The 18,931-nt window shown below is 43.4% G+C and overlaps 1 protein-coding gene across 2 annotated transcripts in view; it reads right to left on the minus strand.

Annotated features, from left to right (window-relative positions):
* Nucleotides 1-33: 33 nt before the first annotated feature.
* Nucleotides 34-18,931, minus strand: part of Rrp6 (exosome component Rrp6) — a 113,716-nt gene continuing 94,818 nt past the window's right edge. For both annotated transcript variants that reach the window (XM_075684382.1, XM_075684381.1), the window contains exons 14-21: nt 18,379-18,502; nt 17,229-17,317; nt 16,639-16,689; nt 12,607-12,693; nt 11,532-11,675; nt 2,347-2,527; nt 261-319; nt 34-182 (exon numbers count right to left, since the gene is read on the minus strand). In XM_075684382.1, coding sequence (XP_075540497.1) covers nt 90-182; nt 261-319; nt 2,347-2,527; nt 11,532-11,675; nt 12,607-12,693; nt 16,639-16,689; nt 17,229-17,317; nt 18,379-18,502 — 828 coding nt within the window. In that variant the 3' untranslated portion in view covers nt 34-89. The remainder of the gene's footprint in view (nt 183-260; nt 320-2,346; nt 2,528-11,531; nt 11,676-12,606; nt 12,694-16,638; nt 16,690-17,228; nt 17,318-18,378; nt 18,503-18,931) is intronic.

Here is an 18,931-nt window from a genome sequence, read left to right on the forward strand (position 1 = left end):
AGGAGGAAAGCAGTTCCAGTAACAAACAACAAGGCAGATGAAAACAATTTTACTGCCCTCCCCCCTACAGCTGCAGCGGAGTGAGCTGGTCATCGCTTGGGCCATTTGGCAACAGGCTCGCCACTGTGGTTTCCAAATGTGTGGCTCTTGACCTGCTGTCTTCTTCGTTTCCTTTTTCCAGCCTGCATGCAGAAGAGACAAATCAGCATCTGCTGCTAGCACTGCATGGTCTCAAGCTGCTCCGATGGAATCGTACACACCTTCATGTCATCAGACCCCTCGGGCTTGTAACTCCAAGGCTGTTTTTTATGCTCTTTAGCTGTTGAAAAAATAAATATGTTACACTTGGGCTTAAATGTGAACCGGCACTAGTTAAACATTTCTTTAGAAATACACAAGACTGCATAGCTTTTATTTGAAATGGTATTAAATAACCTAGTTGCAGCATAAACTTTCTGCAGGTTATCTTTTCAAAAAAAAAAAAAAAAAAACTTTAGCTGATTTGCATGTATTTTGTCAAGCATGTGGTTATGTCTTAGAACGGCAAATTATGAGCCAAGTCATATATGCAATGAAACTAGCAGGCTTTGTTCATTAACATTACATGACAGGCAAGGCATGTTTTGCGTGATCCACATGAGGCATTTTCATTTTCATAAGTACGCATCTCTTGAATTTTATGTGTAATAAATCAGTTGCAACAAGCACTCATGCATGCACGTTTGTCGTGTGTCGCTATGTCCTCTTTTGTCAAAACTACTATGCAATGCTGCAATGCTGCATTGCGGAGGGCATTGGTGCTTGAAATGGAAACTGCTTCTAAGTCCACTTTCTGCAGCGTTTGGATGGTCTGTGCTCATTTGTGCTGTTTGCACCATGCCACACAACAACGTCTATATTGAAGCGAGCAATGCTGACTGACAGAGACGTGACTGTCCAGGCATGTTTACTTCAGCTTACCATTACAGCAGTACCCTAGGTTACATGGTTATGCTAAGTGCATATGGGCTGAACACCAGTTATGCTCAGCTACAAGAAAAAGCTATATGCATAGCATACATACCGTACATACTTGTGTAATGGTCGCACCGGTGTAAAAGTCGCACCCAGAACATTGTAAAAAAAAATCCCCCCAAGAAGTATATTAATAATTACTTGTGTATAAGCCGCGCTCTTGATTTTTGAGACGGTTGGCAGTGTTATCTGTTGTGCAGTGTGAGAATTCCGAAGCTTTGTTTTTTAATTGGTGACAGAACAAGGCAGCTGTGCTGAGTTTTCGGCGCCTCCAGGTAGCAAAAGTACAGCTTCAGAGTTTTAGTGGCTGCCTGCTAGACTCTACCATCGCTGGTCTGTGGGACGTCACCATTTATTCTAGGCGGAAAGTGACGTGCTATGGGAATAGTGAAGAATAGCCAGAGCCATTACAAGTGAGTACTGTAATTCAATAAAGGCAAGTACCACTAAAAATATTTACGAAACAAAAATTTGTGCCTTTTTCTCCATGTAATGGCTGCACCCCCAAATTCTCATCCCAAATTTCGTTTAAAAAAACAGTGGCCATTAGACGAATAGATACGGTAAGTGGATACAGACCCTAAACAATCTGTCCAAAGGCTCATCTATAAAAGAGGTGAAAAAAATTGCATTTATGATGTGAGCATCAATTGCTAGCTTAGTTGCAATAGATGCACAAATTGCAAGCCAGTGCTTATGAATGTGTTGCACCATCTTTTCAGACAGAGTTTCTTGCAATACTACCTAGAAAGAAGCCCGATCCACTCTCTAGGCAAGTTTGTTTAAGGCACTCCTCAGGGGATGCTGCGATGCAGGAAGTCCGACTTTTTTAAAATGCGGCATGGCATAGAACCTGGTCATGAATGTACAATAAAGCTTTTTGGAATTATATCTTCATAAAAGGCCTTTGTTTCTCATAACACATTTTGCACTGTGTTCACCAAGGAAACAAAGTAAAGAGAAACACATGATTGACACTGAGGCACAGTCAATGTGGACCTCTTCAGTTCTTTCCTTCAGCTTTAGTGACCCGCTGGTACAGGCAGTGTTCGACCTAGCTGTAAGCGCTAGTGTGAGTGTTTGTGTATTAGTTTAAAAAGGGGGGGGGGGAAAGAGAATGGCATCTTGCACTATGTTCAATAGGGACAAAACCATTGTGACGACAGACAAAACACTATTTGCCAGACAAATCTTCAAGGTTTCCTAGCTGCTCGAAAAAGATGTCAAACCATGGCCCTCACTTCTTAGCATTTCCATGTATAGGCAGCACGTCAGATGCACTTTGCCCTTTAGGTACTGGTAAGAAACTTTGCTTTTTGAACTTCTTTTTACCTTGAGGTATTTGTGCTGTGTAATCGAAGGGCTTAAAATCAGTTCCTCCTTTGCTGCTGTCTTCAACTGTGCCGTCAGATGACATGTTGTCATGAGGCGAGTTGTACGTTTGGCCATCAGGAAACAGTCCCACATCGGGCTCAGGCCTCTTCCTCTTGCCACGCTGTCCACATCGTGTCTTCTGCAAGCATGACATAATAAAACACATGGACAATGTTGGCAGAGTTAGTAAATCTGTACAAGGTTCTGAAGAATGTCCTGCAACAATACATGCTTCATCTGCAATACATACAGTAGCAGTTGCAATGAGGCACCTATTTGGAACCAGTACAACAGTTAAGAAATTTGCACGTGACCATGTTACTGCAAGGAGGTACCTTCTATGGCAGAGCTGCTTTGCATTTCTTGTGTGTCGATAATGATGTATGCATATAGACATCGCTACAGCAGGTCAGCTGTTCTTTTTAGTTCTTAAATTATTTTTTTCCTGAATAGAGCAAGGAATGACATCTTATAAAGATGAGGAAAGGATTGTGGTGGTTAGTAAATTGTCCAAGCCCACATTGCAGTTAAACCTTCTTCTAAGATGTGATACTATAAGATGTGATTATATTATGTGATCATATCAGTGTTTTGTTACGTCTGGGAATCGGGAGAAACAACTGAAAAACAAAGATAACACAGATACAGTTGAAATAACCTACCTCTTTCGTTGGAAAAAAATAGTACTATAGTGAATGAAAACTACGCACTTTCTTTCATACTGCAGTGTTTCTGACAGCTTCTCCTACAATGCACGTACAGTTCACATGCTTTTCCATGAGCCTCTTCAAAAATGATGGCACTTTGTCACAATGTGCAAGTGGCAGAACTGCCGAACATGCAAGCGCATCACTGTGCACCCTGCGCCAGCGACAGAATCTGAAGAAGCCTGTGGCTTCTCATGAACTCAGAGAAAGGCGTAATCACTTTGTGATGCAGTGCTATCACGGTCCATGCATCAATACTCATTGACTCATGGGTGCTTTGCCAGGCAACCTACTGCATCGTGTCATACCACTGCTAATGCATGGTCGCATGCCACATCACATCTGCCATATGGGTTATAAAATTATTTTTTGACATGTTTGCACACAGTTGCTTGTCTGCACCTTTGTTTTGCGCCAGTGTAGTAATTTGACATTTATTTATAACATATATACAGTAGCGGACAAAAAGATATACAAATTTAGCATTGAATGAATTTTAGTAATGAATTTTTCTCAGACAAGTACTATATCATGTGTACTGAAGTGGGCTGGTTGGTGCCTGTTGAAAGGAATTGAACAGCACAAAGGACAGGATGTATAGGCACTGGGTGGCCATTGTAAGGTGCCAGCGGCTCGCTGATGAACAGCACTGCGAGTGGCAGCAGTAAGACCACTGGCATGTGAAGCAGACGACGGGGCAAAGGCGCACATGGCACTTCCAGTGATTTTGCACTGCAATTTTTAAGGCCTGATATAACGGAAAACACATTTTATTGTGTCTACTGTGGGGTTTCTGGCTCTCGCAGCGTTTTTCGGGCTCTTGCGGTGGTTGTGTGGAGCCACTGCGTTGTGTTGCTGGGGGCTCGGTGTCCCTCTCCTCCTTGCCTGGACGGGGTGGCAGTGGGTCATAAAACACTGTCGCTCTGCTGTCATCCCGCCCACGGGAAGGTCAACAGGCTTTCCCCATTGGCTGACATTTTGGCGGGATTCGGGTTCTGCTTGCGTGCACTCTGGGTAGGCACGCACAGGACGGGGCCCGGGGAGACCACATCGAGGCGTCGGAAGGTGCGTACGTGTTCCTCTCTGCCGGCGGCGGCCCCCTTTGTCCGCCGCCGGACGATGGTTACTTCGGCTCGTCGGGGTCCCAGCCTCGTCGGGGTCCCGGCCTCGTCGGGGTCCCGGCCTCGTCGGGGTCCCGGCCTCGTCGGGGTCCCGGCCTCGGCGGGCGCGCACGCACTCTTCCGTCGTCTCGATGTCCGGAGGCAGTGTCTGCCGATCGTGCCCCCGTCTGTTCGTCTGTCGTTTCTTTCTATTTCCCTTTTCTCTGCTGTGGGGCGCGCAATGGCAGGCGCTGACCGAAGGATAGGCAGCCTCTCTTAAGGCTGGGGTTCCTTGTTCTCTCTCTGTCGCGGTGCGCTGTTAGTGGCCACCGGCGACCATTTGGCCATGTTTTGTGTCTTAATTAGCTTCAGATTCGGACGTAATGTTAAAACGTGTGTCTGTATTGAGTCCAACCTCAATAAATGTTCTGTGTGGCTTCTCGAGAGATTTGCCTAGGGTCTCCCTTGCTGCGCGCGCGGTGTTGCCTTCCCCTAAGCTGGGAGCCGGCGGGGCGCGTACGCGTGCAGCTGCGCGTCAGCACACGGAGCGGACCGGAGCAGGCGCGGACGCGGTGCCCTGCACGCATGGCGGCTCGGAGTGCTCGAACCCGCGGTGGTCATCTGGCGCGCACGGAATCGGAGCGTGCGCGCCGCGTGAGCGTCGCGGAGGAGACCACACTACTTATAAGAAAGGTCACTGCTTGTATGAGGCTGGTCACATTCATGGCATCAGGTATTATATAAAGTAGAAAATGAGTGCAAATTATGATGCAAATGCATCTCATAAACAGAGCTCACTGGGGCAACCTATGAAGTGGAACTTCAGCAGTTATTTTCCAGATAAAATTTGGAGTGCATGTTGACATTGCCACATATTTAATCATGTAAATTGGCGAAGCAGCACAAGAATTACTGGCAAAAACAAAGGGGAGACATACGTCTCCCTTGTTTGTCTCTTGCGCTGCTTCGCTGATTGCATGTGTAGGTAAGTTCCCATTCTCTGTTCGTTGTAATTCTCTTTCTTTCTTTGTGATGCTACACTGATCTTAATGTCTTAGAAACTAGCCCAATCTTCAGCCTTGGTCTATTTTACACAACTTAGCTTGACAAGAGTTGCCGATGGTGGCAGCTGCATGCGTAAAGCCAGCATTGATGATGAATGAACGTGCAGCTGTGTTTGTGTTCGCCGTCGGTGCACAAGCGGAGTGTCGTGTACCAGAAGCAACAAAAGTTCGGAAGCATGAAGAAGGAAAATATGCCCTAAAAGGAAAAGGCTAAGCCACTGAGATGAAAGCAAAATGACGACTACAAATGTGAGTGTTCGCCTTCGGTGCCAAAGCTTTGGAGCTGTTGCATCTGCCATGATGAAGTCACGCAATTCATGTGGCACACGAAGCTCTTGTGTATGAATGGCTCCTTTATTAATGTTAAAACAACTAGACAAAACAAAGCATTGTGGTAAATCTACAGTACTTAGCTTACAGACCGTTGCCTACAGAGTGTGCTTATCCAGGCATTCTGCCATTTCATCTGGTGAGACCGCGACGACAGCCGACTGAATTGAATGGCCTCACCAGCTTCAATCATGTTTCAATAACTGCTAATGCACCCAAAAATGCAACACGTTTGTTCGGATTTAGTTTCACATGGTATTTTTGCAGCGCAAAACAAAAAAAATGACAGAACACGTTCGACCAACATAGCTGGCGACAGCACCTGCTGTGCCCTCCCCAGCCGTCAGATGCCATTACATTCACGGTGCCACCACATGAAGGCAGTATCGGTCCAAACCAATTCCGCGCCCAGTGCCTATAGTGTAGACAACAGACACAGTGCTGTGTTGGTCATCTACATATCCAGTCTTTCGTGCTATTCGATTCCCTGTAACAAAAAAGTCAGGCGATTTCGTGGCAAATGTGAGAGAAATGTGTTAGCAATATGGGAAAAAATTTTGGCAAAACTCATCTCACGATGTGCCAACGTTAATGCTATTAGAATGCAATTAATGTAGCAACACCATGAAAAGTGTTGCTGCATTGACTTTACTTAGTAAAGACACCTTTACTTACAATCTATAATCATTATCATCACCATCATCATCATCATATTATTTTTTTTTCCACTGCAGGATGAAGGCCTCTCCCTGCTATCTCTAATTACACCTGTCCAGTGCCAACTGATTCCAACCTGTACCTGCAAATTCCTTATTTTCATAACCTCACCTAGTTTTCTGCCTTTCTCGACTGCGCTTCCCTTCTCTTGGCACCCATTCTGTAACCCTAATGGTGCACCACTTATTTAATCGATGCATAAGATGGCCTGTCCAGCTCCATTTTTTTTCTCTTAACCTCAATTAGAATATCCACTAACCTGTTAGCTACTGATCCACCACACTGCTCCCTTCCTGTCTTTTAATGTTACACCTAACGTTCCTCATTCCATCGCTCTTTGTGCAATCCTTAACTTGCTCTCAAGCTTCTTTGTCAATCTCCAAGTTTCTGCCCCATATGTTAGCACTGGTAGAATGCATTGATTGTACATCTTTCTTTTCAATGATAGTGGTAAGCTCCCAGTCAGCATCTGGCGATGCCTGCCATATGCACTCCAACCCATTTCTATTCTTCTGTAAATTTTCTTCTCATGATCAGGGTCCACTGCGAGTAATTGATCGAGATAAACACACTCCTTAACAGATTCTAGAGGCTGACTAGCGATCCTGAACTCTTGTTCCCTTGCCAGGCTATTGAACATTGTATTTGTTTTCTGCATATTAATTTTCAACCCCACTCTTACACTTTCTATATTAAGGTCCTCAATCATTTGTTGTAATTCGTCCCTAGTGTTGCTGAACAGGACAATGTCATCTGCAAACCAAAGGTTGCTGAGATATTCCCCGTTGATCCTCGCTCCTAAGCCTTCCTAGTTTAATAACTTGAATACTTCTTCCAAGCATGCAGTGAGTAGCATTGGAGAGACTGTGTCTCCTTGCCTGACCATTTTCTTGATACGTAACTTTCAACTTTTTTTGTGGGTAATCAAAATAGCTGTGGAATCTTTGTAGATATTTCCCAAGATATTCACGTATGCCTGCTGTACTCCTTGATTACCTAATGCTTCAATGACTGCTGGCGTCTCTATTGAATCAAATGCCTTTTCATAATTTATGAAAGCCATATAGAGAGGTTGATTGTAGTCTGCAGATTTCTCAATTGCCTTATTGATGACATGGACGTGATCCATTGTAGAATATCCCTTCCTGAGGCTGGCCTGTTCTCTTGGTTGACTGAAGTCAACTGTTGCCCTTATTCCTTCGGAAATTACCTTGGTGAATATTTTATACAATGCTGGAAGTAGGCTAATGGGTCTATTATTTTTTTAATTCTTTAACATCTCCCTTCTTGTGGATTAGTATAATGTTGGCATTCTTCCAGTTCTCTGGCAGACTTGAAGTCGCGAGGCATTGCCTATAAAGGGCCGTGAGCTTTTCAAGCATGATATCTCCTCCATATTTAATTAAATTGACTGTTATTCCATCTGCTCCTGCTTCTTTTCCCCATTTCATGTCTTTCAATGTCTTTCTAACTTCATCATGAATTATAGGAGGAGCCTCTATAACCTGTTCATTACTACTTCGAATGAAGGTAGCATGGCTGTTCTGGCTAGTGTATAGGTCAGTATAGAATTCTTCCGCTGCTTTTACTATATGTTCGAAATTGCTGATGATATTACCCTGCTTATCTTTCTGTGCATACATCTTGGCTTGTCCTATGCCAAGTTTTCTTCTCACTGCTTTCATGCTGCATCCATTTTTTACTGCTTCCTCAGTCTTTCTCACATTATAATTCAGCAAATCCGTTACTTGCTCCTTGTTGATCAGTTCTGTGAATTCTATCTGATCACTTGAGTAGGAAACTTTCATGCTATGTTGTTTCTGCATAAGGTCCTTTGTTACTTGGGAGAGCTTACCTACTGGGTGCCTTGGTGCCTTATCTCCTACTTCAATTGCTGCTTCTGAAGCCAGCCTATTTATGGTTTAATTCATCACCTCTATGTCATCGTCATCTCTCTGTTCTAAGGCAGCATATTTGTTTGCAAGTACCAGCCTGAATTTGTCTGCTTTTACCCTTACTGGGTCTAGGTTGGCTGGTTTCTTCCTGACCTATTTCACTCTTCCTCTCTTCAAATAGAGGTGAATCCTAGACCTCACTAACCTAAGATCACTGCACTTTACCATACCTAACACTTCTACATCTTGCACTATGCTGGGATCGGCAGAAAGTATAAAATCAATTTCATTTCTTGTTTCACTATTAGGTCCACTTTCCAGGTCCACTTTCTGTTGCTACCCAACCTGAAGGAGGTGTTTATTATTCGCAGCTTACACCTTTCCGCGAATTCTACCAACATCTCTCCTCGAGTGTTTCTAGAACCGACGCCGTAGTTGTCAATTGCTTGTCCACCAGCCTGCCTTTTACCCGCTTTTGCATTGAAGTCGCCCATGACTATAGTATACTGAGTTTGCACTTTCCTCATCGCTAATTCAACATCTTCATAAAACTGCTCTATTTCTTCATCATCGTGACTGGAGGTTGGAGCGTGAGCTTGTACTACCTTTATTCTATACCTCCTATCAGCTTTATTATGACTACTTCTACCCTCTCATTAATGCTGTAGAATGTTGCCCGCTATGTCCATATGGATTGTGGATCCTACCCCGTATTGCTTCTTATGGTCGTTAGTGAGAACTATATAAGCCTCACCAGTTCTTCGAATCTCACTAAGGCCGATGATATCCCAAATAATGTCTGAAAGTTCCTCAAAGAGTCCTGCTAAGCTAGGTTCACTTGAGAGGGTCCGTGTGTTGAACATTGCCAGGTTCAGTTTCTAGTGATGGCCTGTCTGTATCAAGAGGTTCTTGGCACTCTCTGCTGCATCACAGGTCTGACTGCCGCCTTGGTTGGGTGCTCCACAGCTGCTGGGGACTGAGGGCCATGGGTTAATGGTAGGAATCATGAGGGAGGTAGTGGCCAAATACTGTACGAGAGAGGCCAATTCCTATTCGTGTGAGGGAGTGCCTTTTTTGAAGCTTAGTGGGCCTTCCTAATTTGGTTTCACCTGAACTAGTATAGCCCCACTGGCTCTCGGCATTTTCTTTTTACGGTGACAGGCGCCACTCCAAGCCTGAAAATGTAGTGTACTGGAGGAAGATTTGGACTTCAGACCTTCAGATTTGAGGCCCGGTGTTCTACCTCTCCTGCATGCCACTGCTTCAATCACATAGCTAGCTACATGTTCCTAGGGGTGGGAAGCGCAACCCGGACGAAAGACAAAAGGAAGTACAGGATATGAGCGCAGACTAACAACTGGTTTATTTTTCAAACAAGTGACTAAAATATACAGAAAATGTAAACACATGTAAAGTGATGCTTACAAAGGTGAAAGGGTGTTAGCCTATCTTGCCATTCAAAAACTCAGTTTCATTATCCTGCAGAGCTATAGAAGTATGGCTGACGCATGCGCCTGAGTTTACATGCATGAAGTAAGCTTCCACAATCTCGGGGTTTATTTGATTCATATTTTTATACAATATTTCAGTTTGTTCAAACAAAGGTTTGCATAAGCAATTTCCACAATACGCGACCAGATTCGAGCCTGTTGCATTCCTGATCGCACCTTGGTGCTCCCTAAGGCAGATGTTAAGGCAGCGTCCCATCTGCCCAAAGTGCTTTTTGCCGCACGAAAGTCGAATGACGTAGATCACTCCCACCGAGCATGGCACGGTTGTTAACCAGCTGTTAGTCTGTGCTCGTATTGTGTACTTACCTTTGTCTTTCGTCCCGGTTGCGCTGCCCACCCCTAGGAACATGTTCAATCACCAACTTGCTCAGCTGGCCATGTTAACATAGCTACAGATGGAACACTTCCAATAGATTATCAAACCATGCTGCTGGTCATAATGACGTCCTGAAATCCCATCAACCCACACTCCGACGAACCAGATGAATGATGCTTAATTTGGGCAAGTGAACGCTGAGCGAGAAGAAGAAAAAAAGAAAGAAAGAAAGTAAAAAGAAAAAGTGAATTTTTCACTATAGCATCCGAGCATCAGAAATAGCTCTGTCAGATAACCCTGTAGGCAGCGAGTCCTTATTAAGGCGCAGAAGACCAGCCCGGAAGAACCTACATGCCTAAACACTCACTTGAATTATCTGCGATAGACGGGATTTGCTGATCGCGATAGGTAGCACTACGTTATTGTACGGCTCCATTACACTGTCTCTAGCCGTATCAAGAGGCACGAAAGAAGAAAAAAAAATTGAAGGAGGAAAAAAGGGAAGACTTACAAATGGTTCTAGCATCATGGTTCTGAACTGCACGCAAGCAGGCGACTGAGAAGGCGGCTAGGTACACTAGACATCTCCAACAAGCTTGAACAGCACTCAAGCACTCAAATGAGAAGGGAAGGAAAATATAGCGTAACAGGTCCCCACCCTCATCCGAAGACCACGAGTCATGTACGCACGGGGACGCATCCAGCTGCTCACTGGTGCATCTAGCTGCCACAGGCACTGAAGAAGCCTTTTTCAGAACCAGTCGCCAACGAATCGGGAATGCTATGCCCGCTAGTAGCTACAGCAAATGCCCCTGTCAGCTAAAGGTGGTGCAATGAGTTAGAGACATGGTTTGTACACTTCGCACAAGGGAACAACCATGTAAGAAAAGACTACCAGAACAAGTCATGAGCACATCGAGAACAGAGTCGTCTGGCGTGATGCGACGTAGGTGAGCTAGAAGGACTAAGCTGTAATTAATTTATGCTAGAAAGCAATGCAAAGCTAATGAAGCATGACTTAATGTGACAGGTAGCATTATGTTATTTATACAGCTCTATTCCACTGTCTCTGGCTGCATCAAGAGGTGCGAGAGAAGAAAAAAAAAATTAAAAAGAAGGAGGAAAAAAAGAAATTATGAACAAAAATTATGAACAAATTACGAAAGAATTACGAACAGTTCTAATATCGCGGTCCTAACAGAGCAACATTGAGCGCGATCGTCGGCTGACCATCGCAAGTCAGTTGCCAGCCCGTGTCGACATGTGAAAAGCAAGTTTTATATGACCAATCTTGAAAAAAATTGCCACTAATTTCGTTCGCTGTAGCCGGTAATCTGTTGTGGCGCAGTCCGAAGCGAACTTCGTTGCATTAATAAAATAAGTATAGCAAACTAAGATTGAAATATGGTCCATTATATCTGAAGGTCTGTAGTACACAGGTTCGTTGTAAGGAGCATAGACTGTACAGACAAGCCCTGTTAAAAGACAGAAACCCAAACATACCCGTGGTGTACGCAGCGGCTCCGCCAGTGTTGTGTCTTCATATGGGGCTGTTGCCATGGCTGCTGCAACAGTTTCTTTTTCTTCCTCCTCCTGCTTTTTCTCTGTGACTTCCCTAACCTCTTCTGACTGGGCCTTCTCCTCACTCTGAAATGTTCACAAGGCAGAGTCGAGAGATACATCAGAGACCACAGTGCACCTGTGCTGCCACAGGCACCAGCAACACCCTGAAGGATTACCGACATGACATTTGAACTTTTCATTTTTTGCATTAAATGAAGGTCTCACATATTGAAACCTCAGCAAAAATACTGTCAAACCTCAGAACTAACTTGCTGTGATAGCATGTATACAAAAAAGTTTTAGTTTTGTTTCATAGGAGGTGTATGTATCATGGCATCCTAACACACCTAACACAATAGGAGGCCACATGGGAGCAGAACAATGGGACATTTTGATTGTCATTCGAGCTCTCTCACTCGTCTGTTATGCTGCTACATTGGGCCATGGAATGAGCAGCAGCACAGCAGATGACAGAGTGAGCTAGAGCAAAGTGAAGGACAGATGGCAATGCCTCCCTGAAGGTTCCATACCAACTCACCATTAATGTAACATGTCTTCAGTGTTCATGCAGGCGTAGAACAACACCGATTTTCATAGTATCTAGACAGGTCTAGTACACCATGAATTTTTATGGTGTCTACACAAGCCCGCTTCACCGTCCATCAGCAAAGAGAGAGTACATTGCATTCTGAAGAAACCAGACTCAACCTAGCAAGTATTGAGAACTTTTCTTGCAATAACATGGCTCTAATATAAGAAAATACTTGAAAATCCATGTTGTCATACTGACATACCAGCATCATGGTTTCAGTGAGAAATTCAAGAAATAGAACTTTTGCATTCATTTTGTCCAGTAATAATCAACCAGATGAATTAAGTAGAGTAGTGAAAACATACTTTATGAGTTAAAACTGATTTACTGTTGCTCTTCAGTGCTCCTTAAATATAATTGTGTCAAACTTCCCCAAGACAATTTCTGACCCAAGGTCAGTAAGTGGCTGTGACCCACACTCACCATTTGGTGCACAGGTGATTCACCGGTTGCTGTCTCCCTCTGGATAGATTCAACTTCAGGGCCATCTCGTTCCACAGCAGCCTTATACTGCAATGACACAGAATAGTGAGTGGTATTGATAATTTCAAAACAATGGCTCTAAACTGCACTCTGCAATATAGTGTTATTTTACATGCAAGTTTTTTTTTTTTTTTTACATGTAAGCAGAATCAAAACTGAAAAGAGGGTAGAAATTACAAACTTTTATTATACACAAACTACTTAAAATAGTACAGTAGGTGACAGGAAGGATGAGTTTAGTCACACATTCCACGAAAGTAGTAAAGAAAGTGACTTGTAAATGAACGTCATCTTCATCAGCCTATTTAGGTTCATTGCAGGACAAATGCCCCTATCAGCAATATTCAATTACCTGTGTTCTGTACCCACTGTCTCCATCATATGCCCTGCAAATTTTCTAACCTCACCACTCCACGTCACCTTCTGCTACCGACAAACGTGTTTCCCGTGCCTTGGTGCCAAGGGTGTCACTTTAAGAGTTATCTGCTCCAAAAATTACATGACCTGCTCTCTAACCTTGTGGCCAGGTTCCTATCTCTGAATGTTACGCATACTATCATTTTTCGTTCTATAACTTCTCTGTGCAGTTCTAAGCTTTGACACAGTGAGAACTGGAAAAATGCCTTCATTTTATAATTTTGTTGCCAAAGGTGCCAGTAAACTGTGGTCCAGGGCTTGGGAAGACTTGACAAATGCGTTACAACTGATTTTTATTCAACTGCAGATTTTCTTCTTCTCTGGATCCCCATGACAGATTAGCCTAGCAACAAGTTCAAAAGCTGGGCCATTTGGAATATAATTAAGGATGAAAAACCAGTATAAAACATAATGTGCACAAGCAAGAAGACGGCGAGATTGTCTTCTTGCTTGTACACATTGCGTGTTATGCAGCTTTTTCACATTCAATACTCAGCCTAGGTAAATGTGCTCCTTCAGTCATCCAATACTCTAACTACCAATCACAAGCTCTTGACCTTCCTTACAAGAATACTGAACAATACTCAAGTATTCTCTAAGCAATATGACTGATACTCAAAAGCCATTGTTTTAGGAAGGTCAATATACTATACAAAAAAAAAAAAACAATAGCAATAATCTACTTCTGGTTCCATTTTTGTAAGACTATCCTAGTTTACTAAGCTCAGGGTGGGAATGAGCACAAATTTGACAGAGACTCTAAATATTGTAAAGATGCCATGAGTAGAGATTTAAACGAAAATATATAGTAAAGCAATGAAGGGGGCTAGTTGATGCACATTCATGGTTATATTGCGCTTAGTTTTACACTGACGATTTTAAGTGAAGGACAGGACGTGGACATACGTAGTGCAAACTACCAACTGTTTAATACTGTTAAAGAATGCACTTATATACAAGGAGATATGGCGCGGGAGGGGGTTAGATACTGACATGTGTACTTATATTTATCGGGCAACCACGTTTCGCCGCCTAACTAATCTTATCGCAGAGCGCGGGACGCGCCTGCATGTATCCGAAGTTTCTGGAAAGTTATCCATGCTTCTATCCGCTGTCTGTTGTCGCCGAACCTTGTGTTATCTGATTTCATCGCGTGACGCGAATGGTGTAGAACTTTGTGGAAGGCACGCGGGTCCCAACGATTAGTCTGGAACATTCGATGACTACTGTATAAAAGCCGACCCACTGGACCCGCTGATCAGATTTTCGACGATCGCCGAGCGTGTTCGCCGCTATTGTTGTGCTATAAGTGTAGCCTGTTTTGTGGGCACTGGTTCGCACAATAAAAATTAGTTTTTTCGTTCACAGTATTGCTACTGTGTTAATCAACGTCACCACCACGTGACAATATAAAAAGATATGACAAGGTGACGACATGTGATCATAGTTCGGGCTAGGCATACATCGTTCACTTGCACCCGTTTGCCCTGGCAAACTTGACCTCAGCTTCGATAAGCACGATGGACGGAGTGCTTACGCACATCTCTTTTTTTTAGCTGTCGCAAGCACCTCCCATATTTCTCGCTCCATTTTTGTTTTTGATGTGCCAATGACCGTGGTGCTTTCTAGTAGCGGAGAGCATTTGCATTGTTTGCAGTGCGCAGCCAAGTTGCTAGGTGCTGTCAGAAGCTGGCACGTGTATCTGTGCTCCCGCAACCTATCATTTAGACAACGTCCATTTTGCCCAATGTATACCTTCCCGCAATCTAGTGGGATTTGGTAAACCACTGAAGTAGCACATTCCACGTACTTTTTCACGTGCTTAGTCTGACAGACCGTAGCACTAGGGTTGCCCTCTTTGGATCCTGCGTTCACCCTCTTGCACATGCCTTTTAGATTTTGCAGAGTGGAGAACACTACTTGAACATCATGGCGGTGGGCTGTCTTTTTTATCCTATGTGGCAAGCCATGGATGTAAGGCAACACCACGCATTTTTTTCAATTTTTCTTTTAACAGTATTAAACAGTTGGTAGTTTGTGCTACGTACGTCCATGTCCTGTCCTTCACTTAAAATCGTCAGTGTAAAACTAAGCGCAATAGAACCATAAATGAAAATATATTTACAAGCTCTCTACAACGAGCTGCAACAAAGCCAAGATGGTGAAAAGGCAATCTTTACAATCGTCGTTCTCTTCCACAAAGTGACCAACGTCGCCTTTATCACACTGCTCGCGGTCTCGTGATAATATGTACCAACTCGTATAACAAGCACATTACTAAGCTGACTTTGTAATCTTTGCAGCTGTCACATAAGTTATCTATGCATCTATCTGCATATCTATGCAGCACTGTACAGCATTGTGACAACAATAGATTGCAGCCCCTATAACACATTGTATGCTACTTCTAAATCACACAAAAAAGCTTTCTGTGTGCCAAAACAATTTGTAACATGATTGTCAAAAGTTCCTTTTAAGTGGGGACATGAGAGTGTACATGTCACTAGCCTGAACAAGTTCAAAGCAGTTCCATTCTCCTTTCTTGTGCTTATCATTTTGTTGTGCTAATTTACTCATTCAATAATCTGACTTAGAACTATCAGGTGGGTTTAAAATATCACGAGCTGGGTGGATAGCTTGGGTGAAGCAGTAAATAAGCAAATGTTTTAATATGAAACAACATTATATAGTATGGACAAATACACAAGCGAGACACCCACAAAGTAAGGGGTGCTCTTTGACACAACAGTCCCTGCTTCTGTTATTCACTTATATCAATAACACTAAGGAACCTAGTTAGCTCTTTAATCTTTTCAGTTCAGACAACAAGCATTTTCTCCCCATTCCCTCCCTTGCAAATGCAATAAGACAGCATGCACCCTACCAGCCTTCTGCCATTGTGCACATGAGAGGACTCCACCACATCAAGCCACCATACTCCTTAGCTCACCCTCGCATGCTTTCCCTTTCGCCTATAGCATGTGGCACGTGACCGCTATCTTATCGCACTTGGACTTTAAAAAGAATGTCACGACGATGCCAACAGTGGAAATTTGTTTAGAGTGTCTATATAATATAATTGCTATCGTGATAAAAAGTGGCTTGCAGAGTTCCAAAAGGGGTTCAGGAAACCATTCCAGTATGGCGCTGACATGCATTGCTTATACCACATACCTTCGTATTTCCTGTAAAATAAACTTAATTTTTTTCTCTATGGTGTTTTCCTTGCTTCTCTCATACCTTCTCTGCTCAATAATATTTTATTTGGCTTTCTCAAAGAAAAAAAGCTTCTGTGCATGAAACAGTTAAGCTTGGCAACTTGTCTGCTTCACTGGCATTCTCACATCATAAGACTTCTCCCGCTCAACAATTATAATTGAAATGTTATTTAACTTTAGCATCTCTCAAAGAGCATAGTGACAGATGGGCAGCAACCTAAACATGACATGCTTAGAAAGCATGGCTGTAAAGGCACTGTGCATGCAAGATTGAGACCTCGTTTAAGCTACGTCATCCAGTGCCTACACTTGCAGCAAACAAACGACAGACACTTACTCGTTTGTATGGCAAGACAAGGCTACTACCTCTTGGTTTTGCAGACGAGACCTGCAACGAAAAACATAGAAGAGTCAGAAAAATAAGTGCAACGTTTCTTGCCACTGCATGCTCATGAAGGAAGTTAAGGATATATGTGGAACTGCTGTTTCAGCCTATGACTTGGCCTTTCGTAATGCCTGGAAAAGCTAGATAACAGGGTTGTTTGCAGTGATGGAACATATGTGCTCTACACATGCCTGGAAAGAAAATACTATCCACAACAGCAGAATAGATGAACTATTGGACAACCAAGAGAAGGAATACACCTTTTTTCTTGAGAATAAATTGGTTGTACACATATATAGCTTCTCAGGGCACTGCACCACTCTGATTAGAAAGCTTTAACATACATGGCCCAATGTGTGATCAGTTACAATAACAAGCACTCAAAGCACTTATTTCCTGTCCTTGTCAACTGAAAGATGTCCATTCTGCATATGCTGTAATGGTTTTAACGTGCAAATAAATAAAATGCACATGTTAAAGGGAATGTGACCACAAGGAAGAGCATTGAAAACTCAGGAATAAAAAAAGAGCAAACTGCATACCTTGGCTGCTATTGCCCCCAAACTTGGCAGTGCTTTGGTCAACAGCTGTGAACTGCACTTTTCTACAGGCACAGGCTCGCCATCTTCATCTATGTGGAGAAATATAAGAAACAACTTTTGCAATTTCTACCATGCACACAAATGCTAACAGACAAAGGAAACTTCAACACTTCAAATTAACGAATATTTATGCTTTGTTCATTTATAATTTAAGTTATGGTAAATCAAAGCGGAAATATTGAAAATGGCACATTCCTAACAAATGCTTTCCCATGCTGTTGCTTACAGCTGCTCTAAATGGCTTCACAGTTTTTCATTGGTCAATCTGGAGCAGGGTTTCTTGTTCCACGGTGGTAAATCCAGATTTCACTGTTTGACCTGGAGCTGGTTTGTGCTTTCCACTGGTCGTATTGAATCAACTTACTCCATGCTGGATCGTTCTCATTTGCTCCGCCGCCGAGGCGCGGATTAACGCAGAAATAGGGTGAGAAACATACTTCACTTCCATCTTTTTTATTTATCTGGCTGGTGACTTCGATTGTCATAGAAACATACAAAATAGAAGTTGGCCACAGTTTCTAGAAGTGATTTGTGTGACGTGTGTGCAAGAATGTCTGGTAAATTCACGTCTGGGCTACCCCCATGACTTTCCATTGGCAGATGTGCATTGGTGAAATCTGAGTACTTGCTCGAGGATTTCGATGGCCACTACAAGTCTACCAGTGGAAAACAGCATATCACACCAGCACACTAGTGGTCCCCGCCAACCACTGGCAGGAGGCTCACGCCCACTACCTCCCTGATTCAAACAACATAGGTGGTAACACCAAAACACAGTCATAAGAGAAGCCAGTGAAACAATGTCACAGTGGAGCTTATGCTTAATTTTGATAGGGTGATGGTTTGGGCTAGTTGGTTTTCCATTTTTGACTGTGTGGTACAGCGCGAAGTGGGAGATGGGACACAGAAAAAAACGAGGACAAGAGCTTGTCCTCGTTTCTTCTTGTGTCCCCTGTCCTGCTTCGTGTTGTACCATACAGTTCATTTTAATGACCAAAATTATTTTCGACTCCACGACTAATTCTGTCACTGGGAGTCAATTGTATTGGCTTGCAGGAGCTCATATCACAGCTTGGCTACAGCCACTGACCCAGAAGAGTGGGAAGAGCCAGACTGGCATCGTCATGTCGGGGCTGATCATGGACGCAGTGAAGCACGCTATCCAAGTCGACTTGCACAGCCACTGGCCAGGATGACTTTTCTGGCACCAGGCTCTGCAACATGAAATGAGAAGTCAATCACTATCGAGCTGCTGGCTCCATCTCAGCTTCACCCTGGGGTAGGGGTTCTACATTTTTCTCTTTCTGCCAGGTACATGTTACAGATTCATGTTTACAGAATACATGCTTTGAATTTCAAGCAAACAAAATAAAGAGACTATGAATGATTGGCACAGTGAGCTTAGGATGGCATCTAAATGAAGGCCTCCTGGGCCATTTTTCTGAAATGAGAGCTCGCACAAAACTTTAGCAGACCATGTAGATAGACAGGAACCTGACCCCATCCCTCTATCCTTTCTCAGTAGCTTCTGTTCCTGCCATCCCGCCTCTGACGTGTAATAGCAAGAAGGAAAGATCCTTCTTGAAAATTGCAGAGGTAAAGACGGGACAAACAAAACAAATTTGACAAACACGGAAATTTTT

Source organism: Dermacentor variabilis, chromosome 3 (assembly GCF_050947875.1).
Source record: "Dermacentor variabilis isolate Ectoservices chromosome 3, ASM5094787v1, whole genome shotgun sequence".
Taxonomy (NCBI): domain Eukaryota; kingdom Metazoa; phylum Arthropoda; class Arachnida; order Ixodida; family Ixodidae; genus Dermacentor; species Dermacentor variabilis.